Raw genomic sequence first — 15,565 nt, forward strand, 5'->3', positions numbered from 1 at the left:
TTGAGATTTGAATAGGAAAGAGGTGTCAATGGACTTTGAAATTCACGGTATGTTCATTTTACCCACGAACTGTCGTTATTCAACTATGACAAGGTAAAATCGGTTTTGCAGTCAATTGCCCCTTTAAGAGGCTCTTAATTAGAGTTTGGCAACACCGCTGTTTGTGTCTATATGAGGACTAATTGTGGCTAAAATGGTAGTGAGCCTGGGAGCTCTGTCATTCACTAATACACACAAACATACAAATAAACACACACAGACTCAAACACAGTCAGACACTCAAACAAATGCACAAACACACCTTGAACAGTTGAAAATGTGTGTCACATCACCATACCACTGCAAGTCTACAAGGCTGTTTCAGTCCTGAGCAAAGCTTTTCTCCTCTTTTTGCAGGGTGGACAACTCCGAGGAGCCAGTGTATGAGAGCTTGGAGGAGTTCCATGTGTTTGTGCTGGCCCACGTGCTGTGCAGGCCAATTGTGGTCGTAGCTGACACTATGCTCCAAGACTCAGGAGGAGAAGGTAGGACCTCTCTCTCTCTCCTCTGTACACCAGTGCTTCTGATTTAGTCTCTTATTGGTGGCCAAGCCGCGAAGCGGCGAAGCCACCTTAAGTGTTTCTACGTATTCTTATTAGGGGCCAAGCAGCGAAGCTGGGAGGCTGCCATAGACACCCAGTCCTAAGAATAATAATAATAATAATACTAACAATAACAATAGCTTCGCTGCTTGGCCCCTAATAATACTAACAATAATACTAACAATAACAATAGATGCCTCGCAGCTTCGCTGCTTGGCCCCTAATAAATATTGCTGCAAGCTGCAATGGAGGGGCCAAGTCTTAAGAATAATAATAATAATACTACCAAGTACAATAGGTGCCTCGCAGCTTCACTGCTTGGCCCCTAATAATAATAATAATATAAGGTAGAAACACTTATGTGGCTTCGCGGCTTGGCCATCAATAATAAGGTAGAATCACTTATGTGGCTTCGCCGCTTCGCCACCAATAATAATACTACCAATTAAAATAGGTGCCTTGCAGCTTCGCTGCTTGGCCCCTAATAATACTACAAATTACAATAGGTGCCTGCGCATGGGCGAAAGTTTTGAAATTTGGCACACTTATTGGGGACAGTCCCATGGTCCAATTCACAAAGTTTCATGTCCCATACTTGGGCCCTCTAGCGCCACCAACGGGTCAAAGTTGGACTTATGTTTACACACGCAACTTTTGAACTGTATGACCCATTTTCAAAAATGAGATACCGTTGGATTCCGTGGATCAAGCCGAGTTCAATGCACACCATGGCGTCAATTTCCGGTTATATAGAGTTTCCGCTATTTCCGGTTTTATCAAAAACCTTTGAAAGCCTACTCCTCCTACAATTTTTGTCAAATCTTCTTAAAAATTACCAGAGATGATCTTCAGACTAAGCCGCACAAAAGTTATGGTAGAGCATTTTGATCCCCACAACCGTTTGTCCGTGACAGCCAATCAAAGTCATCAGGAAAGCCACCAAACAGGAAATGAAGTAATATCTCAGCAGCTCTTTGAGACAGTGACACCAAATTTGGTATGCCTACTCGGAACCTTATTCTGAGGATGTCCTCCAAATATTGTGTCATGTGACTAAAAGGGGGCGTGGCCGGAAGCATAAACGTGTTTTGGCTAATAAATGTTGAAGTGTTTACCTTAATAAAGTAATTTCTTTGTCTGTTGATGTCTTATGAGTTATCAAGCTTGACCATCGATAATATTTCATAACAACCGAATTGACGCGGCCGCCATTTTGGATTTAATGGAAAAGTGTAAAACCTTTTACACGCCCCAAATTTTGTCCGATGTTTACAAAATTTGGCACAGATGATCTTCAGACCAAGCTTCAAAAAGGTGTAAGATGGATTTTCCATTTTCAAAACCGTTTGTTCGGTAGAGCCGATCAAAGGCGGCAGCGAAGCCGCAAAAGACACGTGAGACCGTAACTCAGCAACCATTTGTGCGATTGTCACCAAACTTGGGTTCCATCGTTCCCACGAGGGGCAGAGGAGGCCTGTGGTGTTATACCAGTAAAAAAACAATTTGAACACTCAGTACTTTGGAACGCAAACAGATATTTAAACCAAACTTGGTGTGTTGCATGAGTGCAACAGGTTATTGTGACTTAATTGTTGCGCAAGTGCTATGGAGGCCATTGCTGCTTGCAGCTATATTTAGGGGCCAAGCAGTGAAGCTGCGAGGCCCCTATTGTTATTGTTAGTATTATTATTATTATTATTAGGATTCCTCCGTCAGGAGGAAACCTATTGTTATTGTTAGTATTATTATTATTATTCTAGTACCATGGGAGTCAATGGCAGCCCCTAGAACCCTTCGATAACTTTTTGAGAAATTTGGCACACTCATTAAGGACAGTTCCTTCTACACCTACACCAAGTTTAATGTCTCCCATTAGACCACTTTAGCGCCACCAATGGGTCAAAGTTGGACTTTGACACATTGACCCCCACTCATTCCTTAGTTTCTAGCAAAGGCCTTGTGGATCTTGATGGTATTGCATTTCCGATTTTGTATGCAAAGGTAAAAAGTTCTCAAAATCCTGAAACATTGATGGTATAGGCCATGAGTAACTACCACACCACAATGACCCACCGTTATCCATAGGTGGCGCTACGGCCACCCCCCCGATTGTCAATTTTCAAAGTGATGCCATTTGCATCCCATTTGTCCCAAAATTTCTCATGAGGAGCAAAAAAGCCAAGAACCTATAACGGCACCCCCACAAATCTGAAAAATAGTTTAATGTAAGATGAAAAGTAGATTAATTGTGAATATTTAAAATATGTAAGCTTGGCTAATTTCTAGAGCTTTTACCCCAAATCCTGTCTGTAGTTTGTTTAAACAAATGTAGCCTTTTAAACCTCTAGGTTTAATTCTCTCTTTTATACATTTAAAGTTGGATTTGAAATTTAATCATTTAGCAAGTTATTTGACTCAAAAACCATAACAGGCCCCAACAGTACCAAGCTCCCACCTTCACTCCTTAGTCTAGTAGACATTTTAGACTAGTAGGCATTCTGTGATTAGTTTGGCCACAGCTAATTCTACTGTTAAAAGAAACAGAAGGTCTTCTTCTTCAGAACTATACAGTTGAATCAACCAAACACAGCTTGGTCATGTTATCATCTTCTTTGGCACATCTAAATTAAGGACTAGACTTTTAAGAAAGCATGACCAAAGCAATTTGTTGAGGGATGGTTCCTCCATAAACAGTTGCCGACAAAGAATGTCAGACAATAACTTTAACATAGTCTTGCATTAAGAGTAGAGTCAACAAATTGAATAACTGTGCTGATGGTTGTTGAAACTCATTGCTCTGAGTTGGTGCATGTCAATTTAGGCAGAAGTCCATGTCTGGTGATATTTGACAACCTCAAACAGCATGAGTGTGCTCGACATACGTTCTTTTACTTATATTCATTTTACTTATTCATTTGCCTTTAACTTGTAAATTTTGTTCATTGCTAATAAAGTATTTGTTTATTCTAAAACTGCTATCTATCTTAAGACCTCACGGAATATTTACCTTGCTTACATCTCAAACAGATCATACAATAAGAAATAGTCAACCACCCAGCATTCGCATACATTTCCAACACAACAATGACATGGACATATTACCACATGTAACTACACTGACTACAATTGATTTAAAATTCAGTGTGTATGTTTATGTAAGACACATATGTAGTTATTCTACTTTGACATCACAAAAACTATGAAATAAGAGTGAATGCAATTAGGAAGCAACTTTGTCCATGTACAATATGGTTGATGTTTGTTTATAACTGGAATATAAATGTGTGCACAACAATTAGTTCCATTCAAGTAAGTCTATTTTATTGGACAAGAAGCATTCCATGAGTGGGGACATTTGACAACCTCAGACAGTCTGCCACTGGGCCAAATGAAAAGCTCTATTCTTGATTTGCAATGCAGCTAGGGGAAGTCCTAGACCATAAGGGGCAAAGCTGCGGCCACTTGTGATGTTAAAAAGGCCAGTTACATAAAACAAATATTGCTGTCATATACCATATTTCTTTGATTAAACGCTGAAGACAAACAACTAGACAAGGAGGTCAAACAAACGCTGAGTGTAAAATTGAAGCTGCGCGTGTCTCTCCTTTTTGCAGAAATCTGAAGTAGCATGCCAAAACATTCTTATATTTTAGCTTTCAAACAGAAAGCTGTGCAGAAAGCACTCACAAGCAGCAACAGACCTGTAGCACGCAAACTTGGGGTTGATGAAAGGCACATTGACCCAAGCCGAGGACTTCAAGTATCTCTGGGTCTTGTTCACGAGTGAGGGAAGAATGCAGCGCAAGATCGACAGGCGGATCGGTGCGGCATTCGCAGTGATGCGGGCTCTGCATCGGTCCGTCGTGGTGAAGAAGGGGCTGAGTCGAAAGGCAAAGCTCTCTATTTACCAGTCGATCTACGTTCCTACCCTCACCAATGGTCACAAACTATGGGCGGTGACCGAATACAAGCGGCCGAAATGAGCTTTCTCCGCAGGGTGTCCGGGCTTTCCCTTAGAGATAGGGTAAGAAGCTCGGTCATCCGGGAGGGGCTCAGAGGAGAACCGCTGCTCCTCTGCGTCGAGAGGAGCCAGCTGAGGTGGCTCGGGCATCTGATCAGGATGCCTCCTGGACGCCTCCCTGGTGAGGTGTTTTGGGCACGTCCCACTGGGAAGGGGCCCCGGGGAAGACCCAGGACACGCTGGAGGGACTGTCTCTTGGCTGGCCTGGGAACGCCTCGGGGTCCCCCAGGGGGAGCTGGTGGAAGTGGCCGGGGAGAGGGAAGTCGGGGCCTGCTTAGGTTGCTGCCCCCGCGACCCGACCCCCGGACAAGCGGTAGATGACAACAACGACAACAGCATTTTAACCCCGTTTGTCCAAAATTTCTAAAAGTTGGTACGCATGCCTCATATTGCTCATGGGGAACAAAAGAGTATCAAGAACCCACAATGTCGGCAGCATGGACATTTCTCTACAGTGACAATTTGTGAAGAATTATTGAAAATGACTTAAAATCAGCCATTGATCCAATTGTCTTGAAATGTTGTGTACATGTGTGAAATACATGTCTGTGTCATGTCAATTTGGTAATGGTTTGCAATGTTAAGGAGGAACCCGCCATTGCTGCCTGCAGCTATATTTGGTAGAATTATTATTAGGGGCCAAGCAGCGAAGCTGCGAGGCACCTATTGTAATTGGTAGTATTATTATTATTAGGGGCCATGCAGCGAAGCTGCGAGGCACCTATTGTAATTGGTAGTATTATTAGGGGCCAAGCAGCAGCGAAGCTGGTGTGGCACCTATTGTAACTGTTAGTTTTATTATTATTAGGGGCCAAGCAGCAGCGAAGCTGCTGTGGCACCTATTGTAACTGTTAGTTTTATTATTATTATTATTATTATTATTATACTTAGGACTAAGAGTCTATGGCAGCCCATAGAACCGATTGGTGCGAAGTTTTGAAATTTGGCACACTGATTTGGAACGGTCTCCTGATTATCGTCACCAAGTTTCATGTCGATCCCTGAAGCACTATAGCGCCACCAAGGCGTGAAAGTTGGAGGTGCGTTTACGCCCACAACTTTTGAACCGTGAGACCATTTTTATCATTGGATTCCTTGGATGCAGACGATTCGATTGAACCCTGTGACGTCATTGTCGTCATGATGGTTTTTACGTCATTTGTATTTTAAGAAATGCCAACTTTCTGAACTCCTCCTAGGCCGTTAATCCGATTTTCATGAAAATCGCAACAGATCATCTTCAGACCATGCCGACAAAAAGTTATCAAAATTGTATTGATGAGTCAAACCGTTCACGAGTAACGCGCAAACGATTTAGACAAAGAGCACGCCAAAGCGGACGTGAGGCCTTGTCTCTGTGACGGTTTACCGTATGGAGTCGAAACTTTGGAAATGTCATCACGAGCATGTCATGTAATCATCTTCCTACTACAATCACCTTGATATGTCAAAATATGACTGAATTACAGCTGTTTATTCTTGGGTCAAATCTGACAAAGCTCACCGCGGGAGTAACGGCTTCCTGTTTTTTATAATGTTACCGAACACAGCATTTTCAAGCAGCGAGAATAGCTCACAGGGATACGACGTGCTGCTTTGGAACGCAAGGTCGTAGGATCGAATCCAGCCACAGTCGTCAAGCATGTCGTGACACGGGATTATCTGTTTAACGAAACCAGGTATGCCACTGTAGCTGTCTATTAGTAACAGTAACATTTCATTGTCATGGGATTTATAGTCGAGAAGAAGTGGATTTATTGTGCTTTGTAGATACAACGCGGCTACATCTAGCCAGTGCATTTAGTCTCAAAATGACATGACTGTTTTATGATTTGTTTCTTTAGCTACTGAATTTCCATATTGAATGCTGCTTGGACCCTTCATTGCTGCTTGCAGCTATATTTATTATTATTATTATTATTATACTTAGGACTAGGAGTCTATGGCAGCCCATAGAACCGATGGGTGCGAAGTTTTGAAATTTGGCACACTGATTTGGAACGGTCTCCTGATTATCGTCACCAAGTTTCATGTCGATCTCTGAAGCACTATAGCGCCACCAAGGCGTGAAAGTTGGAGGTGCGTTTACGCCCACAACTTTTGAACCGTGAGACCATTTTTCTTAATTGAGGTATCATTGGATTCCTTGGATGCAGACGATTCGATTGAACCCTGTGACGTCATTGTCGTCATGATGGTTTTTACGTCATTTGTATTTTAAGAAATGCCAACTTTTTGAACTCCTCCTAGGCCGTTAATCCGATTTTCATGAAAATCGCAACAGATCATCTTCAGACCATGCCGACAAAAAGTTATCAAAATTGTATTGATGAGTCAAACCGTTCACGAGTAACGCGCAAACGATTTAGACAAAGAGCACGCCAAAGCGGACGTGAGGCCTTGTCTCTGTGACGGTTTACCGTATGGAGTCGAAACTTTGGAAATGTCATCACGAGCATGTCATGTAATCATCTTCCTACTACAATCACCTTGATATGTCAAAATATGACTGAATTACAGCTGTTTATTCTTGGGTCAAATCTGACAAAGCTCGCCGCGGGAGTAACGGCTTCCTGTTTTTTATAATGTTACCGAACACAGCATTTTCCAGCAGCGAGAATAGCTCACAGGGATACGACGTGCTGCTTTGGAACGCAAGGTCGTAGGATCGAATCCAGCCACAGTCGTCAAGCATGTCGTGACACTGGATTATCTGTTTAACGAAACCAGGTATGCCACTGTAGCTGTCTATTAGTAACAGTAACATTTCATTGTCATGGGATTTATAGTCGAGAAGAAGTGGATTTATTGTGCTTTGTAGATACAACGCTGCTACATCTAGCCAGTGCATTTTGTCTCAAAATGACATGACTGTTTTATGATTTGTTTCTTTAGCTACTGAATTTCCATATTGAATGCTGCTTGGACCCTTCATTGCTGCTTGCAGCTATATTTATTATTATTATTATTATTATACTTAGGACTAGGAGTCTATGGCAGCCCATAGAACCGATTGGTGCGAAGTTTTGAAATTTGGCAAACTGATTTGGAACGGTCTCCTGATTATTGTCACCAAGTTTCATGTCGATCCCTGAAGCACTATAGCGCCACCAAGGCGTGAAAGTTGGAGGTGCGTTTACGCCCACAACTTTTGAACCGTGAAACCGTTTTTCTTAATTGAGGTATCATTGGATTCCTTGGATGCAGACGATTCGATTGAACCCTGTGACGTCATTGTCGTCATGATGGTTTTTACGTCATTTGTATTTTAAGAAATTGCTACTTTTTCGAACTCGTCCTAGGCCGTTGCATTTCGGCCGTTGTCTCAAAATGACATGACTGTTTTATGATTTGTTTCTTTAGCTACTGAATTTCCATATTGAATGCTGCTTGGACCCTTCATTGCTGCTTGCAGCTATATTTATTATTATTCTTAAGACTGGGTGTCTATGGCAGGCCCTAGAAGCGCTTGGTCGAAAGTTGTGAAATTTGGCACACTCATTAGGGACAGTCCCTTGGTCCAAGTCACAAAGTTTCATGTCCCATACTTTGGCACTCTAGCGCCACCAACGGGTCAAAGTTGGAGTTGTGTTTACACACGCAACTTTTGAACCGTATGTCCCATTTTCAAAAATGAGGTACCATTGGATTCCCTGGATCAAGCCGAGTGCAATGCACACCATGGCGTCAATTTCAGGTTATATAGATTTTCCGCTATTTCCGGTTTTATCAAAAACCTTTAAAAGCCTACTCCTCCTACCAATTTTGTCAAATCTTCTTCAAAATTACCAGATATGATCTTCAGACCAAGCTTCACAAAAGTTATTGAAGGATATTTGATTTTAAAAACCGTTTGTCCGGTACAGCCAATCAAATTCTGCAGAAAAGCCGCCAAACAGGAAGTGAAGCCATATCTCAGCAGTTCTTTGAAGCAGTGACACCAAAGTTGGTAAGCCTACTCTGAACTTTATTCTAAGGATGTTCTCCAAAAATGGTGTCATGTGACTAAAAGGGGGCGTGGCCGGAAGCATAAACGTGTTTTGGCTAATAACTGTTGAAGTGTTTACCTTAATAAAGTAATTTATTTATCTCTTGATGTCTTGTGAGATATCAAGCCTGGCCATTGATAACTTTTCATAATAACCGAATTGACGCGGCCGCCATTTTGGATTTCATGGAAAAGTGTAAAAACATTTTACACACCCCAAATTTTGTCCAATGTTTACTAAATTTGGCACAGATGATCTTCAGACCAAGCTTCACAAAGGTGTCTGATGGATTTTCCATTTTCGAAACCGTTTGTTCGGTAGAGCCGATCAAAGGCGGCGGCGAAGCCACAAAAGACACGTTAGAGCGTAACTCAGCAACCATTTTAGCGATTGTCACCGAACTTGGGTTCCATCGTTCCCAAGAGGAGCAGAGGAGGCCTGTGGTGTTATACCAGAAAAAAACACTTTAAACACTCAGTACTTTGGAACGCAAACAGATATTTCAACCAAACTTGGTGTGTTGCATGAGTGCAACAGGTTGTTGTGACTTAATTGTTGCGCAAGTGCTATGGAGGCCATGTCCTGCTCTGGACTGCTTGGCCCCTCCATTGCTGCTCGCAGCTATATTTATTAGGATTCCTCCGTAAGGAGGAAACCTATTGTTATTGGTGGTTTTATTATTTGTAATTCTTGTACCATGGGAGTCAATGGCAGCCCCTAGACCCCATCGACAACTTTTTGTGAAATTTGGCACACTCATTAAGGACAGTTTCTTCTATACCTACACCAAGTTTCATGTCTCCCATTAGACCACTCTAGCGCCACCAATGGGTCAAAGTTGGACTTGTGTTTACACACGCAACTTTTGAACCGTATGACTCATTTTCAAAAATGAGGTACCATTGGATTCCCTGGATCAAGCCGAGTTCAACGCACACCATGGCGTTAATTTCCGGTTATATAGATTTCCCGCCATTTCCGGTTTTATCAAAAACCTTTGAAAGCCTACTCCTCCTACAATTTTTGTCATATCTTCTTCAAAATCACCAGAGATGATCTTCAGACCAAGCCTCACAAAAGTTATCAAAGGAATTTTGATCCTCATAACCGTCTGTCCGGTACAGCCAATCAAATTCATCAGAAAAGCCGCCAAACAGGATGTGAAGTCATGTCTCAGCAAATCTTTGAGATATCAACACTAAACTTGGTAGATCGGAGGAAGACACTACAACATGTTACCATGTGCAAAGGCAAATTCATATCTCTAAAAATGATTGATATAAAGCAAATTGAACTTATCGCTAACGCTAAAATAATGCTTTACACATCAGCCTGTCAAAAACTGATACTCTGATTCAATCACAAGTTCATATGAAGACTCTTGAGAATGTTCATAACACAAATCTGTGAAAAAGTTGACTGTAAGATGAAAGGTCGATTTTTGGTGAATATTTGAAACATGCTTGCTTGGCTAATTTCTAGGCAAATTTCCAATGAATGTCTCCCCTGCTCCTCCCCGCGCGTGCTCCAAAATCTCACACACACTCAGCCTTCCCTTGACACACGCGCGGCCAAGACGCACACGCAACATTTCAGGAGAGTGTGGGCTGACCAAGCCCCCACTCATTCCTTGGTCTTTAGCAAAGGCCCATGTGGCTCTTGATGGTATTGCATTTCCGATTTTGTATGCAATGGTAAAAAGGTCTCAAATCCTGAAACATTGATAGTATAGACCAAGAGTAAATACCACACCTCAAATGGCCCACCATTACCCATAGGTGGCGCTATAGGCCACGCCCAAAAGCACAAAGATACAAGGCTTTCTGGAATGGATAGGTTCACCAAGCCCCCTCCCTTCACGTATTGGCTTGAAAAAAGGCCCATGTGGATCTTGATGGTATTGCATTTCCGATTTTGTATGCAATGGTAAAAAGGTCTCAAAATCCTGAAACATAGATAGTATAGGCAAAGAAACAGTTTAACAAAAAGCCCATGTGGATCTTGTTGGTATTGCTTTTCCGATTTTGTATACAATGGTAAAAAGTTATAAAAATCCTGAAACATTGATAGTATAGACCAAGAGTAACTACCACACCACAAATGGCCCACTATTACCCATAGGTCTTCCCTTGACACACGCGCGGGCTTGGCAAGACGCACACGCAACATTTCAGGAGAGTGTGGGCTTACCAAGCCCCCACTCATTCCTTGGTCTTTTGCAAAGGCCTTGTGGATATTGATGGTATTGCATTTCAGATTTTGTTTGCCATGGTAAAAAGTTCTCCAAATCCTGAAACATTGATAGTAAAGGCCAACAGTAACAACAACACTTTAACAAAAGCCCATGTGGATATTGTTGGTATATTTTTCCGATTTTGTATGCAATGGTAAAAAGTTAAAAACATCCTGAAACATTGATAGTATAGGCCAAGAGTAACTACCACACCACAAATGGCCCACCATTACCAATAGGTGTCGCTACAGGCCACGCCTTAAAGCACAAAGCACTTCACTTCTTGTGAAGATTAAAGCACTTCACTTCTTGGCTTGAAATAAAGGCCCTTGTGGATCTTGATGTTATTGCATTTCAGATTTGGTATCCCATTGGAAATTCTGCAGCATTGATTTTTCTATACAGTTACAATTTGTCAAGAATATACATTTTTCAATGGTTCGCAATGCTTTACATGTAAGCCAGTCAAACAAGTTCATATGAAGACTCTTGAGAATGTTTAGTACACAAATCTGAGAAAAAGTTGACTCTAAGATGAAAGGTCGATTTTTGGTGAATCTTTGAAACATGCATGCTTGGCTAATTTCTAGTGGAATTTACAATGAAATGTGTCCCCTGCTCCTCCCCGCGCATGCTCCAAATTCTCACACACTCATTCTTCCCTTGACACGCGCGGGCTTGGCAAGACATACACGCAACATATCAGGACTGTGTGGGCTGACCAAGCCCCAACTCATTCCTTGAATATCAGCATAGGCCCTTGAGGACCTTGGTGTCATTGCATTTCCTACTTTGTATGCAATAGTAAAAAGGTCTCCAAATCCTGACACATTGACAGTACAGGCCAAGAGTAACTACCACACTTTACCCAAAGCCATGTGGATCCTGTTGGTATTGCATTTTCGATTTTATATGCAGTGGTAAAAAGTTTTTAAAATCCTGAAACATTAATAGTATAGGCCAAGAGTAACTACCACACCACAAATGGCCCACCATTACCCATAGGTGGCGCTACAGGCCACGCCTTAATGCATAAAGATACAAGGCTTTCTGGAATGGATAAGCTCACCAAGCCCCCTTCCTTCACTTACTGGCTTGAAATAAAGGCCCTTGTGGATCTTGATGGTATTGCATTTCAGATTTGGTATGCCATTGGTAATTCTGCAGCATACATTCTTCTATACAGTTACAATTTGTCAAGAATAAACATTGTTCAATGGTTTGCAGTGTTTGGAGGAATCCGCCATTGCTGCTTGCAGCTATATTTATTATTATTATTCTTAGGACTGGGTGTCCATGGCAGCCCCCATAAACGCTTGGTCGAAAGTTTTGAAATTTGGCACACTCATTGGGGACAGTTCCCTGGTCCAATTCACAAAGTTTCATGTCCCATACTCCGGGCACTCTAGCGCCACCAACGGGTCAAAGTTGGACTTGTGTTTACACACGCAACTTTTGAACCGTATGACCCATTTTCAAAAATGAAATACCGTTGGATTCCCTGGATCAAGCCGAGTGCAATGCACACCATGGCGTCAATTTCAGGTTATATAGATTTTCCGCTATTTCCGGTTTTATCAAACACCTTTAAAAGCCTACTCCTCCTACCAATTTTGTCAAATCTTCTTCAAAATTACCAGATATGATCTTCAGACCAAGCTTCACAAAAGTTATTGAAGGATATTTGATTTTAAAAACCGTTTGTCCGGTACAGCCAATCAAATTCTGCAGAAAAGCCGCCAAACAGGAAGTGAAGCCATATCTCAGCAGTTCTTTGAAGCAGTGACACCAAAGTTGGTACGCCTACTCTGAACTTTATTCTAAGGATGTTCTCCAAAAATGGTGTCATGTGACTAAAAGGGGGCGTGGCCGGAAGCATAAACGTGTTTTGGCTAATAACTGTTGAAGTGTTTACCTTAATAAAGTAATTTATTTATCTCTTGATGTCTTGTGAGATATCAAGCCTGGCCATTGATAACTTTTCATAATAACCGAATTGACGCGGCCGCCATTTTGGATTTCATGGAAAAGTGTAAAAACATTTTACACACCCCAAATTTTGTCCAATGTTTACTAAATTTGGCACAGATGATCTTCAGACCAAGCTTCACAAAGGTGTCTGATGGATTTTCCATTTTCGAAACCGTTTGTTCGGTAGAGCCGATCAAAGGCGGCGGCGAAGCCACAAAAGACACGTTAGAGCGTAACTCAGCAACCATTTTAGCGATTGTCACCAAACTTGGGTTCCATCGTTCCCACGAGGGGCAGGGGAGGCCTGTGGTGTTATACCAGAAAAAAACACTTTGAACACCCAGTACTTTGTAATGCAAACAGATATTTCAACCAAACTTGGTGTGTTGCATGAGTCCAACAGATTGTTGTGACTTAATTCTTGCGCAAGTGCTATGGAGGCCATGTCCTGCTCTGGACTGCTTGGCCCCTCCATTGCTGCTTGCAGCTATATTTATTATTATTATTACACATCTTCTTCTGCCGTGGGAGTCTATGGCAGCCCCTAGAACCGTATTGTCAGAAGTTATGAAATTTGGCACACTATTTGGGACCAGTCCCCTCATCAATTTCACCAAGTTTCATGTCTCCCATTCCAACCATCTAGCGCCACCAATGGGTCAAAGTTGAAGGTGTGTTTACATATGTTACTTTTGAACCATATGCCCCACTGTCCAAAATGAGGTATCGTTGGATTCCCTGGATCAAGACGAGTTCAACGCACTCTATGACATCATACCCAGTTCCATAGATTCTCTGCATTTTGAATGTAAAGAAAAAGTTTTTTTCGCTACTCCTCCTACAATTCTTGTCGAATCTTCTTCAAAATTGCCACAGATGATCTTCAGACCAAGCCTCACAAAAATTATCCCCTGGAGCTTTAATTTTCGCAACCGTTTGTTAGTTACAGCCACATCAAATTTATGTGGCTGAATTGATGTGGCCGCCATTTTGAATATAATGTTTTTTCGCTACCTCTCCTATAAGGTTTGTCCAATCTTCACCAAATTTGGCACAGATCATCTTCAGACCAAGCCACACAAAAGACATAACATGTTTTTTTGATTATCTAGACCTTTTGACTGGAACAGCCAAACAAAGTCGTCAACTAAGCCACCATAAAATAAGTGAAGTCATATCTCAGCATCTCCTTACTGCATTGACACCAAATTTGGTAAAAAGACTAGGGACCCTGTTCTAAAGAGGTCCAATAGGTCATGCCATTTCACCTCTAGGTGGCGCTGCAATAAGCAAAAAAGTATCTTCAGATCAAGCCTCACAAACGTTTTCAGATGGTTTTTGATTTTCAAAACTGTTTTTCCGGTAAAGCTGATCAAAGTCGGCGATGAAACCGCCAAAACAGGAACTGAGATCATATCTCAGGAAATATTTGCTGAGTCGACATCAAACTTGGTACAGGTGCTCGGGACCCTGTTCCAAAGAGGTCCACAAAAGGTTGTGTCATCTAACCGCTAGGGGGCGATCATGTGTCTGACACATGTTAAATTGTGATACCAGCTGAATTGATGTGGCCGCCATTTTGAATTAATGATTGAAACGTTTTTGGTGAATATCAAAAATTCACCTAATTTGGCACAGATTATCTTCAAACCACAACCACCTTGACATGTCAAAATAAAACTGAATTACAGCTGTTTAAACTTGGGCCAAATCTGACCACGCTTGCCACAGGAAAAACTGCTAATATTTTTACCCAGTAACTGAAATCTGTGATTTCCAGCACTGAGAATAGCTCACTAGGATAAATTGGTGTCCTGGAAACTTCAACGTTAGAGGTTCGAATCCAGCCAAAGCTGACAAGCTTGTCATGCCTCTGATTCTCTGTTTAACGAGACTGTAAGCCACTGCAAAGGAAGCCAGGTACACTGCAGTCACTAGATGTCGAAAGTTTCTTCTGGGTCATCTGACCTGCTTGGCCACCACATTGCTGCTTGCAGCTATATTTTGTAGTTGTTTCCCAATACGAGACCCTCCAGACCCAACTTCCCGACCACATTTTTTTGTGGGCGGGGAGAAGTTGGGCTGGCAGCCAGGCTAATATTAGTATAAAGGATATGGAATAATCAAAACAAAGATTAATGGCTCGTTATACCATTTGTGTTATATGGTTATTTCATTATTCCAAAAAAACGAAACAACCAAAAACAAGCCGTAATATTTAAATGTGTGTTTGAGTTACTAAAATGACAAAACAATATTACGGCCCTATTTAGCGTTTGTCAACACCGGTTGCAAAATAGAAAAACCACTGGCCACAGGGTACACACGGACCCCACAGGTACACGGACCCACAAGGTACACGGACCCAGGGGGTGCCCCAAATCAATTCTGCTTAACCCTTGTGCTGCCTTCGGGTCACATGACCAAAAGGTTTGTACGCACACTTGTGGGTAATCTGTGATTTAAGGGAACATTGCATTTTTGTGTGCGTACGCCAGGCTTTTGGGCGTACGTACACTTTTAGTAAGAATCCTACGCACAGTTTTATAAATGGGACCCCTCGGTCCATGTGCTTTAGGATGACAATAAGTATGTGATTTGCAAGGCAAATGAAGACTCATTGCCTAGACTTGTCTATGATCAGGAAGATTGTGGACCCTCATGTGTACAGTATGTACACTGATTTGGTGTACACACACTTTTAATTACCTACATTGTATCATTATTCAGACTCAAAGGCCCTGGGGTCTCATTTATAAAACCGTGCGTA

General features: G+C 41.9%; 1 protein-coding gene across 1 annotated transcript in view; it reads left to right on the forward strand.

The window, feature by feature from the left end:
• LOC146258535 (proprotein convertase subtilisin/kexin type 5) overlaps positions 1-15,565 on the forward strand; it is a 95,202-nt gene that overhangs the window by 8,756 nt on the left and 70,881 nt on the right. Inside the window, exon 2 of the mRNA XM_084671803.1 lies at positions 397-524. Coding sequence (XP_084527929.1) covers positions 397-524 — 128 coding nt within the window. The remainder of the gene's footprint in view (positions 1-396; positions 525-15,565) is intronic.

The sequence above is a fragment of the Hypomesus nipponensis genome, chromosome 14 (genome assembly GCF_054491055.1).
Source record: "Hypomesus nipponensis isolate SF chromosome 14, ASM5449105v1, whole genome shotgun sequence".
NCBI classification, from domain to species: Eukaryota; Metazoa; Chordata; class Actinopteri; order Osmeriformes; family Osmeridae; genus Hypomesus; species Hypomesus nipponensis.